The sequence below is a fragment of the Strigops habroptila genome, chromosome W, assembly GCF_004027225.2.
Source record: "Strigops habroptila isolate Jane chromosome W, bStrHab1.2.pri, whole genome shotgun sequence".
Taxonomy (NCBI): domain Eukaryota; kingdom Metazoa; phylum Chordata; class Aves; order Psittaciformes; family Psittacidae; genus Strigops; species Strigops habroptila.
In genome coordinates, this window is record NC_044301.2 from 18,634,141 (window position 1) to 18,651,651 (window position 17,511).

General features: G+C 42.3%; 1 protein-coding gene and 1 non-coding gene across 4 annotated transcripts in view; both read right to left on the bottom strand.

Moving 5' to 3' along the window:
• LOC115619204 (CCR4-NOT transcription complex subunit 1-like) overlaps positions 1-17,511 on the bottom strand; it is a 58,698-nt gene that overhangs the window by 19,857 nt on the left and 21,330 nt on the right. For 2 of the 3 annotated variants that reach the window (XM_030511246.1, XM_030511248.1), the window contains exons 16-26: positions 13,378-13,528; positions 11,828-12,029; positions 11,293-11,439; positions 9,390-9,514; positions 8,320-8,606; positions 6,439-6,517; positions 4,779-5,009; positions 3,716-3,856; positions 2,675-2,854; positions 722-838; positions 225-335 (exon numbers count right to left, since the gene is read on the bottom strand). In XM_030511246.1, coding sequence (XP_030367106.1) covers positions 225-335; positions 722-838; positions 2,675-2,854; positions 3,716-3,856; positions 4,779-5,009; positions 6,439-6,517; positions 8,320-8,606; positions 9,390-9,514; positions 11,293-11,439; positions 11,828-12,029; positions 13,378-13,528 — 1,771 coding nt within the window. The remainder of the gene's footprint in view (positions 1-224; positions 336-721; positions 839-2,674; positions 2,855-3,715; positions 3,857-4,778; positions 5,010-6,438; positions 6,518-8,319; positions 8,607-9,389; positions 9,515-11,292; positions 11,440-11,827; positions 12,030-13,377; positions 13,529-17,511) is intronic. The other variant, XM_030511247.1, reaches the window with a different exon arrangement.
• Positions 12,923-13,051, bottom strand: LOC115619315. The gene has a single exon (XR_003994970.1). It is a non-coding gene; the product is annotated as a small nucleolar RNA SNORA50 (small nucleolar RNA).

The following is a 17,511-nucleotide window of genomic DNA, read 5'->3' on the forward strand; positions in this document are numbered from 1 at the left end:
CTGTTTCTCAACAGAGTTTTGTTCAGGGATACCACAGTGCAGTTCAGCTCACATGACCTAGACTGCAAAAATGCACAGGCCATGTACTTTCCCTCAAAACAGAACTCCTTCACTTCAAGCCCTGTCATCCCTTTTCTTTCTCTCCATGAAATTCAATCTAATTACTTTCTGTCATACTTGTTTTGCCACTTGAGCAATAACTCTGTCAGCACAAAGTCACTTACCACACTCCTGATACTGGATTCTAAGACTTTGGCAACAAATGGCACTACATAAAGCAATTCCTGCTGTCCCTTTACGTATGCTTCCAGCAGTAGTGATTTCACATCCAAATCCTGAAAAATACATCAACAATTGATAAGGGGAGGAGGGTGGAGAAAAGAGCAACCACACTGAAAAAATTCCACTTAAACCCTATTTCCTTATAGGACACATTGGCAAGGCTGAGCCATGACAGTCCTTGAATTTTACATACTGCTAAGCAGGAGTTACTTCTTGAACAAAGATTTACAGATATACATTTTTACAAGGTATTAATTTATTTTTGCAAGAACTTTACTAACTTTTCTGATATAAAATAATATTTAGAAGTCTTAAACGACCAACTCTGGAATCATACGTTGTGGCACCAGTAGGGTGATAAAATGTCCTAAATAGCCTATGCTATTGCATAACAGCATACCAATTCCCACCAAACAAATCCATAAAGGCAAAAGCTCACCGTGTGCAAGATAGGCTTATTTTTAGCCAGTGTAATCATTCCCAGCCAGTGACCAAGATTCTTTAACAAGGAACGGTCTGAGAAGTTGGCTGCAGCTTTATCTGATGTCAGTAACACCTAATGAAATAAAAGCAACTCGAGCAACAATCAGAACACAATCAGACTCAAAACTCAAATCCAACAGCTGATCTGACTGAAGACAGTTTTGGAACATGAAGTTCTGAGCTCCGGTCACATTACAGAGATACTCAAGAGCAGCCTTCACTTCTCAGCAGCACCCTGTCAATCTGCCCTGTAATGATCTCAAAACCCCTTTCTTTCAGGAGGGTCACACTTTGCCAGACCTTCCCATTTACTCTGTCAAGACTGTTACGACTACTCAATTAGTAAACTCTAACTTGTCAAGGCATTGCTGCTTCTTAATGCTCCACCACAGACCTGAAAGCACTTCTTGGGAAGCCATTTAATTCTCATTTCAAGACTTAAACCATGTCACAAGTACTCTGCCTGTTATTTCTGTTCCTTATCTTCAGAAGAGCACGAGCTGAACAGAGCAAGGTCAGCCGTGCTCTAGAGAGCCAGGAGATTCTTTTGCACTACAGCCTAACCCATGGTGGTCAGGAAATTCCACCAACAGGTTTAAAAACAAACAGTGCTTGCTTGACAAACTTGTTTCACCCCCTCATCTCTTCTAAGCTACTGCTTCAACATCTTTCTTGGCGACATGGACAGTGGGATTGAGTGCGCCCCTCAGCAAGTTTGCCGATGACACCAAGCTGTGTGGTTCAATTGATACGCTGGAGGGAAGGGATGCCATCCAGAGGGACCTTGACACGCTTGTGAGGTGGGCTGATGCCAACCTCATGAAGTTCAACCAAGCCAAGTGCAAGGCCCTACACCTGGGTCGGGGCAATCCCAGGCACAGCTACAGGTTGGGCAGAGAAGAGATTCAGAGCAGCCCTGCAGAGAAGGACTTGGGGGTGTTGGTCGATGAGAAACTGAACATGAGCCAGCAGTGTGCGCTCGCAGCCCAGAAAGCCAACCGTATCCTGGGCTGCATCAAAAGGAGGGTGACCAGCAGGTCAAAGGAGGTGATCCTGCCCCTCTACTCTGCTCTTGTGAGACCTCACTTGGAGTATTGTGTACAGTTCTGGTGTCCTCAACATAAGAAGGGCATGGAGCTCATAGCAGCCTTCCAGTATCTGAAGGGGGCCTACAAGGATGCTGGGGAGGGACTCTTCCTTAGGGACTATAGTGGTAGGACAAGGGGTAATGGCTTCAAACTTAAACAGGGGAAGTTTAGATTAGATATAAGGAAGAAGTTCTTTACAGTGAGGGTGGTGAAGCACTGGAATGGGTTGCCCAGGGAGGCTGTGGTTGCTCCATCCCTGGCGGTGTTCAAGGCCAGGTTGGACAGAGCCTTGGGCCACATGGTTTAGTGCGAGGTGTCCCTGTCCATGGCAGGGGGGTTGGAACTAGATGATTTTAAGGTCCTTTCCAACCCTAACTATTCTATGATTCTCCCTCCTCCTCCCCTTCTCATTATCTTAGCCCTCTAGTAAATTTTGGTTGTTACAGCCCTTCTTTTACAAGTGTGGTTTTCTTATCTCTACACTTTCCCACACAAAAGAACTAGACCATAAACAATTTTCTCCTAGGTTATAATTTGCAAGCTTCACATAAATTTAGGGTCCACCTACACAAATGAATTCAAATGCAGATTTGCCATCTCATTATACAATCCAAATTAAGTCTTTGGTACATTCTTGACTGAAAACAGAAGAATCTTAAGTATTCATAAAGGTAACCTGTTAGTTCAATTCTAAGTTAGCAAGTAGATTTTTGAATGATATTCCATATTTGAAGATCAGCAACATAGTAAGCGAACAGCAGGAGGAGAACCCTCCTAAATCTTTAAACCTACCCCAGTATTAGAAAACTTGTGCTACTTACCTTGATATTTCTGTAGGTTTCATTCAGAACCATTTTATTAAACTCTGGATTCTTAAGTGTGTCAAGGAAGTTTGAATATAAGCTGTGAAAGTTGGGCTCAATACTGACTCTCTTCATCACAAGATACTGCGATACCCAAGGCATGAACTCCTCTTTCACTGTTTCCTTCAACTCTTCAACCTGTCTCCATACCAAAGAGAAAGCAAGCCACAGAAGATGTAAGGTGATGACCAAAAACTTCTGGGGTTGGCTCTGACACACAGTCATGGTCAGTCAATTGATTTTAACACTAGGTTGTTTAAAAAAAAAAAAAAAAAAAGCTTTGAAATCAGCATCTCATTATCCAAAGATGTGCTCAACTAATAAGTACAATCATAAAATCAGCACAACATAATAGTTTACCTCTCCCTCACTTAGCTTTTTACCAGGTAACTGTAAAATAAATGTAGGCATCTTAGGTTAAAGCCATCTGTCCACCAGACAGACAGCTCAGCTGGCAGCAGTACTGCAGATCTCCACTGGTTCACTAAAAATCCAGCTTGAAATACAAGAGTCCATCAGCTGAACCCTGCTATATTAAATGGTACCCAGCCCACTTATGATGTGAATGTTTGTCCAAACTTGTATTAATGTTTTTCAGAAACTTGCATTAGTATTTTACAGTTCATTCAAATGACAAAAACATCAGGAAGGACTATCCAGCAATTACTCTGGGCATCTAATAGAAGTGCTTTCCTGAAAACAGAGCATTACTGACCTAGAACACTTCAGTAAAAAGGATCTGGCTATACAGAAGCAAGGAAACTTGTAGGAGAAAACAAGATGAAGAACAGCTATCTTTTACCCAGCTCTCCTTTGCCTGAAAAATTATATCTCCAAAGAGGTTCAAGCAGTGTTGGAAACTCCTATTTCTTTACAGCGTGCTCCCTCCCAATTTTTTGCAAGTTGGAATTTTTGTAGAAACATCATCACCCACCACTTTAGAATGGATTTCCAGAAATATAAGAAAAATTGATTTTACTAGAGTTCTTCCATACTTGCCTTCTGTGTCATATTTGACTGAGACAGATTATTGAAGATGAAAGCAATTTTCTCCTGGACATTCTCTGGAGGTTCCACAATTCTCTCAGTTTGATCTGTTGCTACTAACAGTGTATCAATGTTGGTAGTATTAATGGAAGGCTGGAGGGAGAACAAGAAGTTAAAAATAGACAATATCTTGAGGAGACATCAAAAGAAACTTTTGCTCTGTTCTGTCAAGTGAAAAAAGGACTTGAGTTTCATCAGGTGACATCTACTGTTTCAGACTCACCATCAGTAGCACTCTAACAGAGCTAAGTGGGTTTCTTACTCTACAGACCATGATCAATACTCAGCAGAAGAATGCTACTATCTACATAACATAATCAGGTGTGAAAGACATTAATAGCTACACTATGGACTGTCCCCCCAATTTGTTCACAACACTTTCAGCTACCTTTGTTTTTTGCCTCCTTCAAGTTTGAAGAGCTTCTTTTAAGAGAACTACACAAAGACAGTAACAGGGAGCAAGACAGGCTTGACTTTACAGCGCATCAGTTACCACACAGTAACAGCTCTGCACACCCTCAGCGTACACATGGGACCTCAGCACTTTCTGTGGAACAGAATCTGTCAACCCTGTAATGACTCTGACTGGCAGTTCAAAGGTTTGTTTATGGAAGTGACTAAAGATTTGGAAAACCTAAAGCAGCAAGAACTGCTAGGTCAAATGCGATTTAGTGTGCAGCAAGTATTCTGCTTGGGGCTTGAGAACACCAGCTGCCAACTATTTCAAGAGTCCTATTGCAAGTCATTAACAGAAATGATGGTTCTCTAATTGTTTTGATAATGAAAGCCTCAATAAACACATTTCTATCTGACACTATAATGATTCTGTAGTTTCATGATCAAAAAATGCCTTCTCTCTACAAAAGCATTGGCCATATTTTAAAAGGTTACACCCTTTAGATATATAATATGGATCACAGTTGTGCAGAAATTTTGTCTATATGTACTCAATCCAGATCAGCAACATAAATCTGCTCCTTCTCCAGTAAAGGCACTAGTGTGACAGATTGCTTACCGGCACGTCTTTCTTGAAGCTGACTCCAGTTGGTCGGGTGATTGTAATGGTTTTTGCAACAGTGGTGGTGGTTGAGGTGGTTACTATAGTGCTGACTTGACCAGCAAGAGGAGTTTTTGCTGGAACTTGGGCCTGGGCCTGAGCCTGGGCAAGTGCAATACTTCCAGGGGTGGTGATTGAACCCTGCATCTTCACAGGAGGATCTCTGGATTGCTGTCCATATTCTATGTACTGAAAAAGGATGAACAAGCACATAGAAAAGTTCACATGCAGCTACAGAACTACAGGCTGAGTTTTAGCATAAGCAGAATAAAGGTTTGCCAACAATCTTTAAAATACTTGACATTAATGCCATTAAGGGAATCTGCAAACTACAACTTTAGCCTTATAAAGCAGATCTTGTCACTATTTACTTACTTTCTTACTGGAGAGGAGCCTCAAGCTCTACCTCTGACCTCAACAGGTTGAAACCAAGCATCAAGAGACTTGACATGCTTAAAATTTTACAGAGCACTATGCAAAAAAACCCCACCCCTGCAGGCCTGGGATAGCAGAGCAAAAGAGGGGAAGAGCCTAAAACAAATGTGTGAGTATCAAGAAATTGGCACAGGTTGCCCAGAGAAGCTGTGGCTGCCTCATCCCTGGCAGTGTTCAAGGCCAGGTTGGACACAGGGGCTTGGAGCAACCTGCTCTAGTGGAAGGTGTCCCTGCCCGTGGCAGGGGGTTGGAACTGGATGAGCTTTAAGGTCCCTTCCCACCTAAACCATTCTATGATTCTGTGCAGCTGGCAACAAAGCAGGTAAGAAGTCTTCCCCAAGGACTCCTACAGCTACATAGACATGGTAAAGTCTGAAGTTCACAATTAGTAAGCAAAACCACAGTTCTGAAACGGCCAACTTCAAGATTTTATATCTTCCACAGTAGAAAATTAGTTTCTTCCTCACTGTAATACATTTACCCAGAAAGTGGTAACATCAGACAACAGAGTTTCACTAATAGGTTTCAGACTATATTGGACTGTGCAGCTTTGGGGAGATGGCCTCTCTACCTTCATGTTAGAGCTGACCATTTTTCCTTAGTTAGATCATGCTCTCAAGCTCTGCCACTGGGATTAGCTTTTCTGCATTTCTATCAGTGAAAGCACCTTTGAGGCAGACACCATGATTAACACTGGTTTGGACTGCAGGACATTCCCATTACTCTGATCAAACCTTCAGGAATGAAATTTTTCTCCTTTTTCCTCACCTTTATCTGGATTATTTTAGCAGGTCTAAGTATGAAACTGTATAAACCTCACTGAATGCCCTCTATTTTAGAGGAAAACTCAAAATCCTTAAGGAACTGGAATATGAATCCACTGAAGCACTTGAAAACCTTTGTGCACAGCAGTGTGCACTGGTTGATCGTGCAGTTATAGTCATGCTGTTATTTCTACATAAGCAACCCAAACATGTTTATGGAAACAGAAGAGGTACTATATAACCACCTTCACCTGCCCACCCTATCACACAGCAAAACCTTTAAAGAAAAGGCATTTGATTCTATGGATGTACACTGCCTAAAATTGTGACAGGTGAAACTATGTTTCCAAAGGAAAACAGGAATTTGCTCAAAAAAATTTAAAATCATAGAATGCCAGTGTGCTAACACAAACACTCACCTCTTGTAAGTGATGTGGGAACTGTATAAAGTGACTAATAGAAGCCAAGTGCTGACAATACTGGGGATAGTCCTTCAGTCTGTCAGACAAAACAGAGTCAGAAGCATAAGCCCAGGTCAGAAACAGTATTACAGAGAAATACAACAGTGGTGTGTCATTCCCATGCTGCATCACAGAATTACTTCTGGACTCCTTGCAGCAGCTGTGCTATTGTCCTGGGTTCAGCTGTAACAGTTATTTTTTCTCCTTCCTAGTAGCTGGTGCAGTGCTGTGTTTTCGACTTTAGTCCAAGAATAACGCTGATAACACACCCATGTTTTTAGTTGTTGCTGAGTAATGCTTACCCCGATCAAGGACTTTTCAGTCTCATGCTTTGCCAGTGAGAAGGGGCACGGGAAGCCAGGAGGAAGCAGAGACAGGACACCTGACCCAAACTGGCCAAAGGGGTATTCCATACCACAGCACGTCATGCCCAGTATAGAAACTGGGGGGAGTTACCTGGAAGGCCCAGATCACTGCTCAGGTCGGGCTGGGTATCGGTTGGCGGATGGTGAGCAACTGTATTGGGCATCACGTGGGTTTATTGTTTTATTTTCCTTTTTCTCTTCTAGTTTCTAGTTCTGGTTATTTCCCTTATTATTATTAGTAGTAGTAGTACTAGTTTTGTATTGTACTTTAGTTACTGGACTGTTATATACTGAAAAATAACAGTTACAGCTGAACCCAGGACAGCTAAAAACAAAGCATCTTCTACAAAGTACTTTTTGTTGCAAAACTCATTTGAAATGAATTAATTTAGCAGCAAAACACAAGGTTTATTCACAGCAACTTATCTTATCCTACATCTCTATGCTTCTGACTGAGCACACAATTGTATTTATATTCAGTGTTTGCAGTAAGATTGTTGGATAAGTAATTTGTAAGCTAGCTCAGTGCATTTTAAACAGCAAATCAGAGTACCCCAACACCCAAAACAGAAGCTTCACCTATGCACACTAATTATTATAGTTCTACTTATGAATGCTAGATGCTGCTACTACTCCTTGAGAGTAAAATCATTAGGTCCTGCTTAAAATGGTTCTTAATAGGAGTAAGAATATGGCTAAGTCTCAAGTATGTCAGACTTAAGTGTCTTTACTCATTCTGCTCAGCTAACTCCACAACACACTATCCAACCATGAATGCTGCAAGCAACAGCTTTTATTAAAGATGAAATACTGCAGGGCAGATGAACTATAAAAGGAGAATAAGGCTAGAAGATAATGTGCTCCTTGCTTATGAGTCCACACATTTCTACTCATTAACTACAGAATGGAGATTTTTTCCCCATGGGTGTACAATCCTGCCTACTACAGCAGCCTGCCTTGAGAGATTCCTCTCTCTGCAATCCAGTAAAAGCTTTGAGAAAGCTTTTTATTTTTTTGAGATGTTTTGCCATACTTAAGATTTCTGTGTTAAACCAAAGTCCTAGAGCTAGTTCCTAGCCAGCTTTCAGTAGTGAATAGTGCAAACAGCACTCCATTAGAATGCACCTGTAAAGAGTAATTCCATTCACCCCATTTCTAACAAGCTGACAACTTCATCTAACTCAACACTTCGCTGAATTACTTTTGTCAACAAGTTCACCAAGTAGTTTCAGCATCTCACTTTACCCTGCATTTATACAGGTACTACACTGAACATTTTGTTTTTTAAAAGTCACCCTTTAAATAGTACATTAGCACATTTTGTTTCAGCTCAGAATATCTTTAAAGTAATCCTGAAGTTGAGATGTATAAATTTCTAGTACATAAGCACTCTTGTACTGCATAATTAGAGCAGGTTCAAGGTGTAACAGTACATGTAATGCCTTGTTAAAATATTACAAAAACCCACACTCACCTATTTTTAAATCTATCTAGTGCAGCAATACCAAAATAGTACATTTTGGACGCAAAAGGCTTTCGTAAGGCTTCAAGAACATAGCGCAGGGCCAGGCCCAATGCCATATAAGTAACCAGTCCTTTCTCTATGATACCACCAAAGAGGCAGGCTGTTATGTGCAGCTCTTTATCTGGGTACTGGGGAAAGAAGCGGTATTCCTCAAACAAGTTCCTCAGCATACAGTTAAACACTTCTCGTTCCCGTTTAATGTTGGAGTCCTTAAACCTCTGCAGCATTTCCAAGACCTGCAAAGGAATGGGAAATTGTTACCAACAGATTTGCTTTATTTCAGCCCTTCTGCATCTTCAGGTTTCAAGAGTGCTTGCAGCTGCTAAGGTAAACTGCACTACCACAAGCTCAACTGCAAAATAGCTGCTTCAAAAACCCTCATGTTAGCCAGTAGACACTACACCACTACAAGCAGCTTCCTCTTCAGGCTTCAGTTTTCTCCCCTTTCTTTTCAGTAACTGTCTTGATGTAAAACTTAATTAATGTTCAGTGCCTTCCATAATTCACAGCCACACAAATATATTCAAATAAATTTGAAGTACTTCAAAGAGCAAGTACATCAGACTGATAATTATTCTCACTGAGACTAACCAAAATAATTATCAAAGCTCTGAAGGTAGAACTTTAGGCACCTTTATATATTTGGATGTTGTAGTAATTTTCAGATACTTTAAATATATTCAAGATAACTTATAGAGACTGCTTAAAGGCACATTTTAGCACTTATTTTGAACACACAAACTTCCACTCCACATCAAACTCTTCCCACTCAGCATCATTTCAGGAGTGTTAGTTAGACATCTAAAAGTCAAAGCTGAATGTAACAACCAACTGCAACTTTACAGCAAAATCATCCTCTCTTAGAAATACACAACTTCAAGCAAAAAAGCAATGCTGCAAGCACCTACCATGAGCCCTTTATTATTTTCCACTAAGACTAATACATGAAGGAATAATTACCATCAAGTTTATAGCAAGTCGTTGGACAGGTGATGCAACTGCTACTGAAGGGAACTCACCTCATCTACAGACATGGTTGGATGTGGTGGATGGTTGTAAATACGCTGGAAGTAGCTGTTTGCCTCATCATCTATTTCTTTGCTAAAGTGCTGATTAGCCTCTGGCCACACCTGAGATAAGTCAGCTGTTAAAAAAGGGAACAGGTATCATGCTCAGAACAACTTGAGGCAGTCAGGATTTCATCTAGTCCTATTCAACTCTTTGACCAATCTACACAGAACCTGCTAGTTCTCCTGAAAAACAGGATATTTAACCTTTCCAGTAGTCAGAAACTATTACTTAAAAATATATATACAATATATTGTATTTATGCAAAAGAACTAAATCTTAAGATAGAATTAACCTCCTACTGATGCATTCCTAGAACCCAATGCATCCCAAACTAACCTCAGCTGATGCCTGAACTAGGTGAATGCAAACAGACTAAAGCATGCTACACAAAACTAACATGCAGACAAACTTTCACACAAACTTTCAGTCCAGCCAGCGAGCTTTGAGCAAGTTTGCACTGGATGTTCAAGCCCAAAAATTTTAACCAAAGGTTACTATGGCTGCCTCCATCTGTAGAGATGTAACTTTGCTTTCATGGAGAAGCTATCAAAAGAAACACACAGTAAGAGCAGTGTGGAAGGTTTAGCATATGGCTATGCTTCCTAAAGGCAACAGTTGATTGCTTGAATATTTCATTGTGAGCATACTTCAGAGGCATAAATGAATTAAGGATAATGGCTCAGTATTAGGAACCAAATTATTCCTTCAAAAAAAAAAAAAAAAAACCACAAAAACACACACCAAACTATCTTCCCACCAACTTTTGTTAGTCTTATTTACATCCAATATTGCAGTCTGATTCACTGCTTCACCTGTCATCTGCTGCAAGAGCACCTTACCCCAGAGTAGCTTTGTTTAACCTTGTGTCCTGAGTTCAGCTGTAACAGTTATTTTTCTCCTTCCTAGTAGCTGGTGTAGTGCTGTGTTTCGGCTTTAGTCTGAGAACGATGCTGATAACACTGCTGATAACACACCTATGGTTTAGTTGTTGCTAAGTAATGCTTACCCCAATCAAGGACTTTCTCAGTCTCATGCTCTGCCAGGGAGGAGGGGCACAAGAAGCTGGGAGGGAGCAGAGACAGGACACCTGACCCAAACTAGCCAAAGGGGTATTCCATACCACAGCATGTCACGCCCAGTATAGAAACTGGGGGGAGTTACCCAGAAGGCCCAGATTGCTGCTTGGGTTGGGCTGGGTACCGGTCAGCGGGTGGTGAGCAATTGTATTGGGCATCACTTGGGTTTATAGTTGTTTCTTTTCCCCCCTTCCCTTTTTAGTTTTATATTCTCTCCCCTCGTTATTTCCCTTATCATTATTATTATTGGTGGTAGTAGTAGTTTTGTATTATACTTTAGTTATTGGACTGTTCTTATCTCAACCCATGGGGGGTTACATTCTTTCAATTCTCCCCATTCTGCCTGGAGGGGGTGGGGGGAGTAAGTGGGGGAGTGACCGAGCAGCTGCATGGTGCTGAGTTATTGGCTGGGCTTAAACTACAACACCTTGTTACAAACCCAAAATCACCTTCTTACCAGATGCATATACTTATCTGTAAAAAGGACACCACTTCTGTCCAAAACACAGCACAACAAAAAAAGGACACAAACACATTGTTCATGTAAATTCATCACGTTATATTTTTATGCTAACAGCTTTTTAACCCTCCCCCCAGCCACTTGGCAAGCTTTCAATATAGAAGTTTAGAAGCAACTTTTCCAGACTAATGGCATAATACAAGAGCCACTTTTATAACATTTACCACCTACAGATCCAAGCCTCCCCTGAAGGAAATGCAGATTAACTGCAGACCACTGTCACACTTCACAGCCACAGACAACACTACCACTTACAAGGTTTCATCTTACTCTGCTGGAATGTAGACTGGTTCAGTCCAGATGTGCTCAGCTTCCTTTGCACGAAGGGGTCATTGTTCACCGCAGGAAGGCCCAAGGCTCCAGTTCCTATGCCAGTCAGGCTACCTGTAGTAAGACCACCTACTGAAAAGGAAACCTATAGTAAGACCTCCTACTGAAAAGGAAACAATTGATCATCTCAGTTGTACCCTTTGCAGTAAATCACTCCAGGCACTTGTAATTTCCAACTGAGCACTCTAGAGCCTCGTGGCAGTCTAGTATCAAGCAGTTTTCTCTCAAGCAATTAATCTCTGTCCTAACCTAAAATAAGGCTGCCAAAATCTGTCAAAATTCACTCTCTCGATTCTCAAACTTCTACTGCAGTTGCAACATTCCAAAGTTTCATCAGCAACCTAGGAGCAAGGACTGTGTAGTAACACAGCTGTCTACCCAGTATTTCCAACTACAGCAGTAATAGTGCTTTAGTTCCAATATGCCATAGATACAAACCACTTCACTGGGATAGCAGTACCTGGAAGCTGTGAAGACAGTCCTCCGATGCCACTGAAACCTGTTGTCTGGTTTTGGGTGGAAAGCGGGGGGAATGCTTTTGCTGGTGACTGAGGAGTACTGAATGCAGAGCCCAAGTTTGGAGGGAAGCCTTGCATGCTCTGGGTGTGAGGAGCAGCTGAGCCACCTAAGCTAAGAGATGCCATTCCTGCAAGTGAGTCGATCTGAATGAAGAAAGGAAGATTATATGGAGACATCCATGAACCCAAATCAAGCTGATTTTTGGCAGGATTTGTATAGAAACAGCAACATATCAAGACATTCCTGAGAAGAGCTTTTCTGCATGGTTACTGCATGATTCTCAAAGTCATCCAGATTGCCTCCAAAAGATTAGTCTGTCTACAGAATGCTGTATCATTTTTTCTTCTGCAATCCCATAAATTGCTATTCCATCAGAGGTTTTACAGAAAGGCTGATTGTTCCATAGTGTCCACTTAAGTGTAACAACAGTAAATGCTTATAAGTAGCAGCATGTTTGTACTAGAGTAGTTTATGCTCTGCAGTTTGCAACCTCAGACCTCACCCCAAGACTTACAAAGGCTATTTCATATCAAGCTTAGAGTATTTTTGACTATCTGAAGGATCCCATTATGCCCAGTTTTCACAGCTAAATACCTGAATGCAGTCTTCACATTAAGACCTGGGTGATAAATAGGAGGGAAGGCACAATACCAGATGACAAAGCAATAAGTTAAGAGCTCCTGACCGGCAACAGCATAAAACTGTGTTGCCTACCCAAAAGACAGCATGACTACAGATAACATCTGCTGCTCCATTTGCTTACATCAGTTATTTGCAGCAGGTTGCTAAGATATTTGGTATGCCTAATGAGGAACTTCAATAAAGCAACAATTTACAAGGAAACTGCTCTCTGCATTTAGTTTATGTAATCTACTGATGCTTAAGACATTCTTAAATGCTGAATTGCCACTATTTCATGTGAAAAACTTGTCACTGCTTTAATACCTGCCATTGAATGTAACTGCTAGAAGCAAAACCTGTCTGTAACATGCTGCTCCCAGAGGAAGAAGGGATGATGAGTGGCAGGGAGTAACTTAAATGTACCTTGTTTTTAATAGAGCAGTTGAGAGCTGAAGAGCCCCAGTTATAACAAGTCCTTATACTCTAGCAATGTTGCTTGGCCAGTGAAGCTACAAACAAGACATGAGGTTCAAAGGCAGTGTTTAATTCTCAAAAGACTTAGTAAATTTTAGCACTTCAAAAGAAACGCTCAGTTATTTTAAATAAACCAAATCTCTATCCCTCCTCAGTGCTATACTTCATCCTACTATACTTGAGTTACTTCTCACAGACATTTGTGAAATGAAAGACAGTTCTGAACTACAACCCTCAGGCATTACTCTGTAGTTACAAGTTATCTAGACATGCAAGCATAAAACTAAGGGAGCCAGATGATGTTTTACTTAGTCCTGCTGAAGAGCTCAAATAGTGCAGTGGAACTAGTGGTAAATCAACACCAGCTTCTAAAAACATGTCATGTTACTCATCTACCTGTACAGGAGAGATGGCATCCAAGCTGCTAGCGCTGGGCGGGCGTCCTTTGGGCATGACTCCAGGTGGTGGCTGCCTGGCCTTGTTCATGACATTGCTGCAGTTAGCTACCATGGTGAGGATCATCTCTGACAGCTCCTGAGAAACACTCCTAGAACAGGGAAGTAGGACAGTGAGCCATGCAACAATCAAACTAAAGCCCCTAATTTATTTGGTTTTCCTACAGAAACTGGGGCCACATTTCACAAATAGAAGCTGCAAAACAGCCCCAGCAGAAGCTACATTATTTGCAAAATCTACATTAGAGCATGTCTCAAGAGAAACAGCTATATTTAAATAGAAAATTCTAAACTGTATTTCTAAAAATTCATCTCCAACAGCATATACTTGTGTTTCCACTAACACAAATACTGCTTTTAAAGTTGCCGGAGCAAGTAATGACTTAGAGAAAGCTGGGATATGTACCCACATGGCTCCAGCAGTCCTTGGAAGAGCAGACTATCTACAACACTTAGTCTGCTGTTGTCCACATTATAGGGTCTATACAGCTCAGCCCCATGAATTAAACCACACAATAACTGATGCTGTGATCCTTTGCTCAAATCTGCTCCTCAAGTCTCGTTCCTGTCCCAGACATCACAATTGGTGATTATTCCCATTCTGAACCTAGTTACACACAACGTCTCTCCTAAAAAGCAGACACAACATGACTAAAGCTTTAACTATATATTCAGAAGACAAAAAAGGATGAGAAATGAATACCATCACCTGCTTTACTGAAATTCATCTGTCTATAAAGTGAAAGACATAAATGCGCTAACATTAAACCAAAACAGAGGAAGCCTAACTAATCAAGAAAATTGTATTCAAAACCCAACAGAAAACTTAAACTTTGTGTCCTGGGTTCAGCTGTGACAGTTATTTTTCTCCTTATCAGTAGCTGGTGCAGTGCTCTGTTTTCAACTTTAGTCCAAGAACAACACTGATAACACACCCATGTTTTCAGTTGTTGCTAAGTAATGCTTACTCCAACCAAGGGCTTTTCAGTCTCATGCTCTGCCAGCAAGGAGGGACACAGGAAGCCGGGAAGAAGCAGAGACAGGACACCTGACCCAAACTAGCCAAAGGGGTATTCCATACCACAGCACATCATGCCCAGTATAGAAACTGGGGGGAGTTACCCAGAAGGCCCAGGTTGCTGCTCGAGTGAGGCTGGGTATCGGTCGGCAGGTGGTGAGCAATTGTATTGCGCATCATTTGTGTTTACTGTTTTCTTTTCCTTTTCCCCTCTTAGTTTTATATTTTCTCTACTTATTATTATTATCGGTGGTGGTAGTAATAGTTTTGTTTTGTACCTTAGTTACTGGACTGCTCTTATCTCAACCCGTGGGAGTTACATTCTTTCGATTCTCCTCCCCATCCCTCCGGGAGCGGGGGGAGGAAGAAAGGGGGGGAGCGAGCGAGCAGCTGCGTGGTTCTGAGTTACTGGCTGGGCTTAAGCTACGACAGTTCTTTGTGGTGCCCAACGTGGGGCTTGAAGATTTCAGACAACGACAGATCTGAGCAGAGTGCGTCTAATAGTATTTGTGATAAGCATTCATTGTTTCGGATTAATAGCCACTATTTGCTCTTGGATTTGTTACGCTTGGTCTCGGAGTTTCAGCATGTCACACCTTACTTCGAGCCAGTATTTGCTGGTTTAGTGTGTATCGGCTGGGGGGCCTGGGCTAAGGTTCTTGTTTCACTGTACTTCATGGTAATGACTTGTAATACAATAGACTCATTGATCATGAAACTGGTCTGGCTTGCGTTCCCAGTGTGCTCATCACCTCTATGCTTTGGGAGGTATATAATGGGAATGTTTAGCCATTACACATCTTTTTTTTTCCTCCTCAGGTTAATGTATGAAGGAGACATTCCCTCACACCCCCCGCTCCCCCACCGGGCTATTTACAGCAGCATTTGAGAATTTTAAAGGTTTTGGATGGCCTTTGAATACCCTTGAGACCTGCCTGCTGCTTGTGCTGGGGATCAGCATGTTGCCACATACACTGCATGCGCTTTCCCATGGCCATCCCACCCTGGGAACACCCGATCTCATATCATCTCGAAATTTAAGCAGGGTTGGGCTCAGGTCTCGACTAAGGTTAAATGACCATCTAAAAAGACCAGAAAGAGATTTTCCCGGAGGCTGGACAGTCGGAATAGCAGGGTGTGTGGGACCATATGGGCAAACACCTGGGCCAGTGGGCCCCTCCAGTGCTTTGGAATTTCACCCCTGAACAAGCGCAAAATCCAGAAAAACTGGCAGAAGAATGAGACAAGGTGTGCTGTCATCCTGGCAATACCAGAGAGGGAGAACTTGCTGCAGCGTGCTGGGGCTTGGCCTACGCCTACAGAGCCCTGTTCTGTAAGAAGCACGAAAAAGATGTCTGTGGATCCTATAAAAAATAGCAACAGACAATGCACCTACTCAACCTCCAAAAAAGGAGCCACTCCAAACACAGTGAAAGACACTGCAGCTAAACCAAAGGACCAATCCATGCCAATATCAGTTGCCCCTGTAAGCAAGGGGAAAAGCAAATGAGAGGCACAAAGAGTAACTTGTGCAGTAAAGAAAGATGAAGACCCAAAGCGCACACTAAAGGGTACAGCATCTGAACAAGAGTTGTTACTACAGGAATAAAAGTAAGAGGAAAAAGAAGAGGTGACTTCTCAACCCCGAACCTTGACTGAGCTGCAAAATATGCAAAAAGATTTCACCCGTCTTCCAGGGGAGCACATTGTCACCTGGTTGCTCCAATGCTGGGACAATGGGGTCGATGGTCACTAACTAGAAGGGTCATGAACTAGAAAGTAGGGAAGCCAAGCAGCTGGGATCACTTGCAAGGGAAGGAGGAATTGACAAAGCGATTGCAAGAGAGAAGCGAGCCCTCAGTCTTTGGAGGTGACTCCTGGCAGCTGTGAAGGAAAGGTTTCCCTACAAGGACGATATTACGAATCGCTCAGCCAACTGGACCACGATAGAGAAAGGCATCCAGTCCCTGAGGGAATCAGCCATTCTAGAGATGATCTATCGTAGGCTGGATGCCGGGAATGCATCTGTAAATCCAGATGAAGTTGAATGTACATGACCCATGTGATGGAAGTTTACATGGAGTGTGCCATCATCATATGCCCACTCATTGGCAAAAATGACCTGGAATGAGGCAGCACCACCAACAGTGGATGAAGTGACTCGTCAAGTCCGAGAGTTCAAAGACAATCTCAGCCCTTCCATCATTTCAGCTGTGGAAAAACTCCTGATGCAGGAGTTCAAACAACTCAAAGACAAAATATCCGATCTATCCAGCTCCCCATGTGCACCAACCCGCATCTCAGATATTAACAGCCCAAGAGAGAAGATAAAGGAGGTACGCACCACGGGCCACCCTATGGTTTTACCTGTGGGATCATGGAGAAGACATGAGAAAGTGGGATGGAAAACCTACCTCCGTTCTGGAGCAACGGGTGCGTGAACTGAAGAGGAGAACAATGGTCAAGGATGATCCTCCCAGGAAAGCTGCTGCTCCAGTCTCTGTTTCCCAGATGGAGTGGAAGAGCTGATTTTACTCCAGCTCCTGTGATAAGGAATACTAATCCCTTTCTACAAGACATAAGTGGAGAATTTTATGATCCCTATTAGAGGGGCCCTGCCTCCAGCCAGGTGGAGGAGAGGGACAATTGGGTTTACTGGACTGTGTGGATCAGATGGCCTGGCACATCAGTCCCACAGAAGTATAAGGCTCTAGTAGATACCGGTGCACAGTGTACCCTGATGCCATCAACGTATCAAGGGGTGAAACACATTAGTATTTCTGGAGTGACAGGAGGATCCCAAAAGTTGACTGTACTGGAGGCTGAAATCAGCCTGACTGGGAAGGAGTGGCAAAAGCACCCCATTGTGGCTGGTCCAGGGGCTCCATGCATCCTTGGCATAGACTGTCTCAGGAGAGGGTACTTCAAAGACCCAAAAGGGTATCGATGGGCTTTTGGTATTGCTGCCTTGGAAAGAGAGGAAATTAAGCAGCTGTCCACCTTGCCTGGTCTCTCAGAGGATCCTTCTGTTGTAGGGTTGCTGAAGGAAGCATTAGA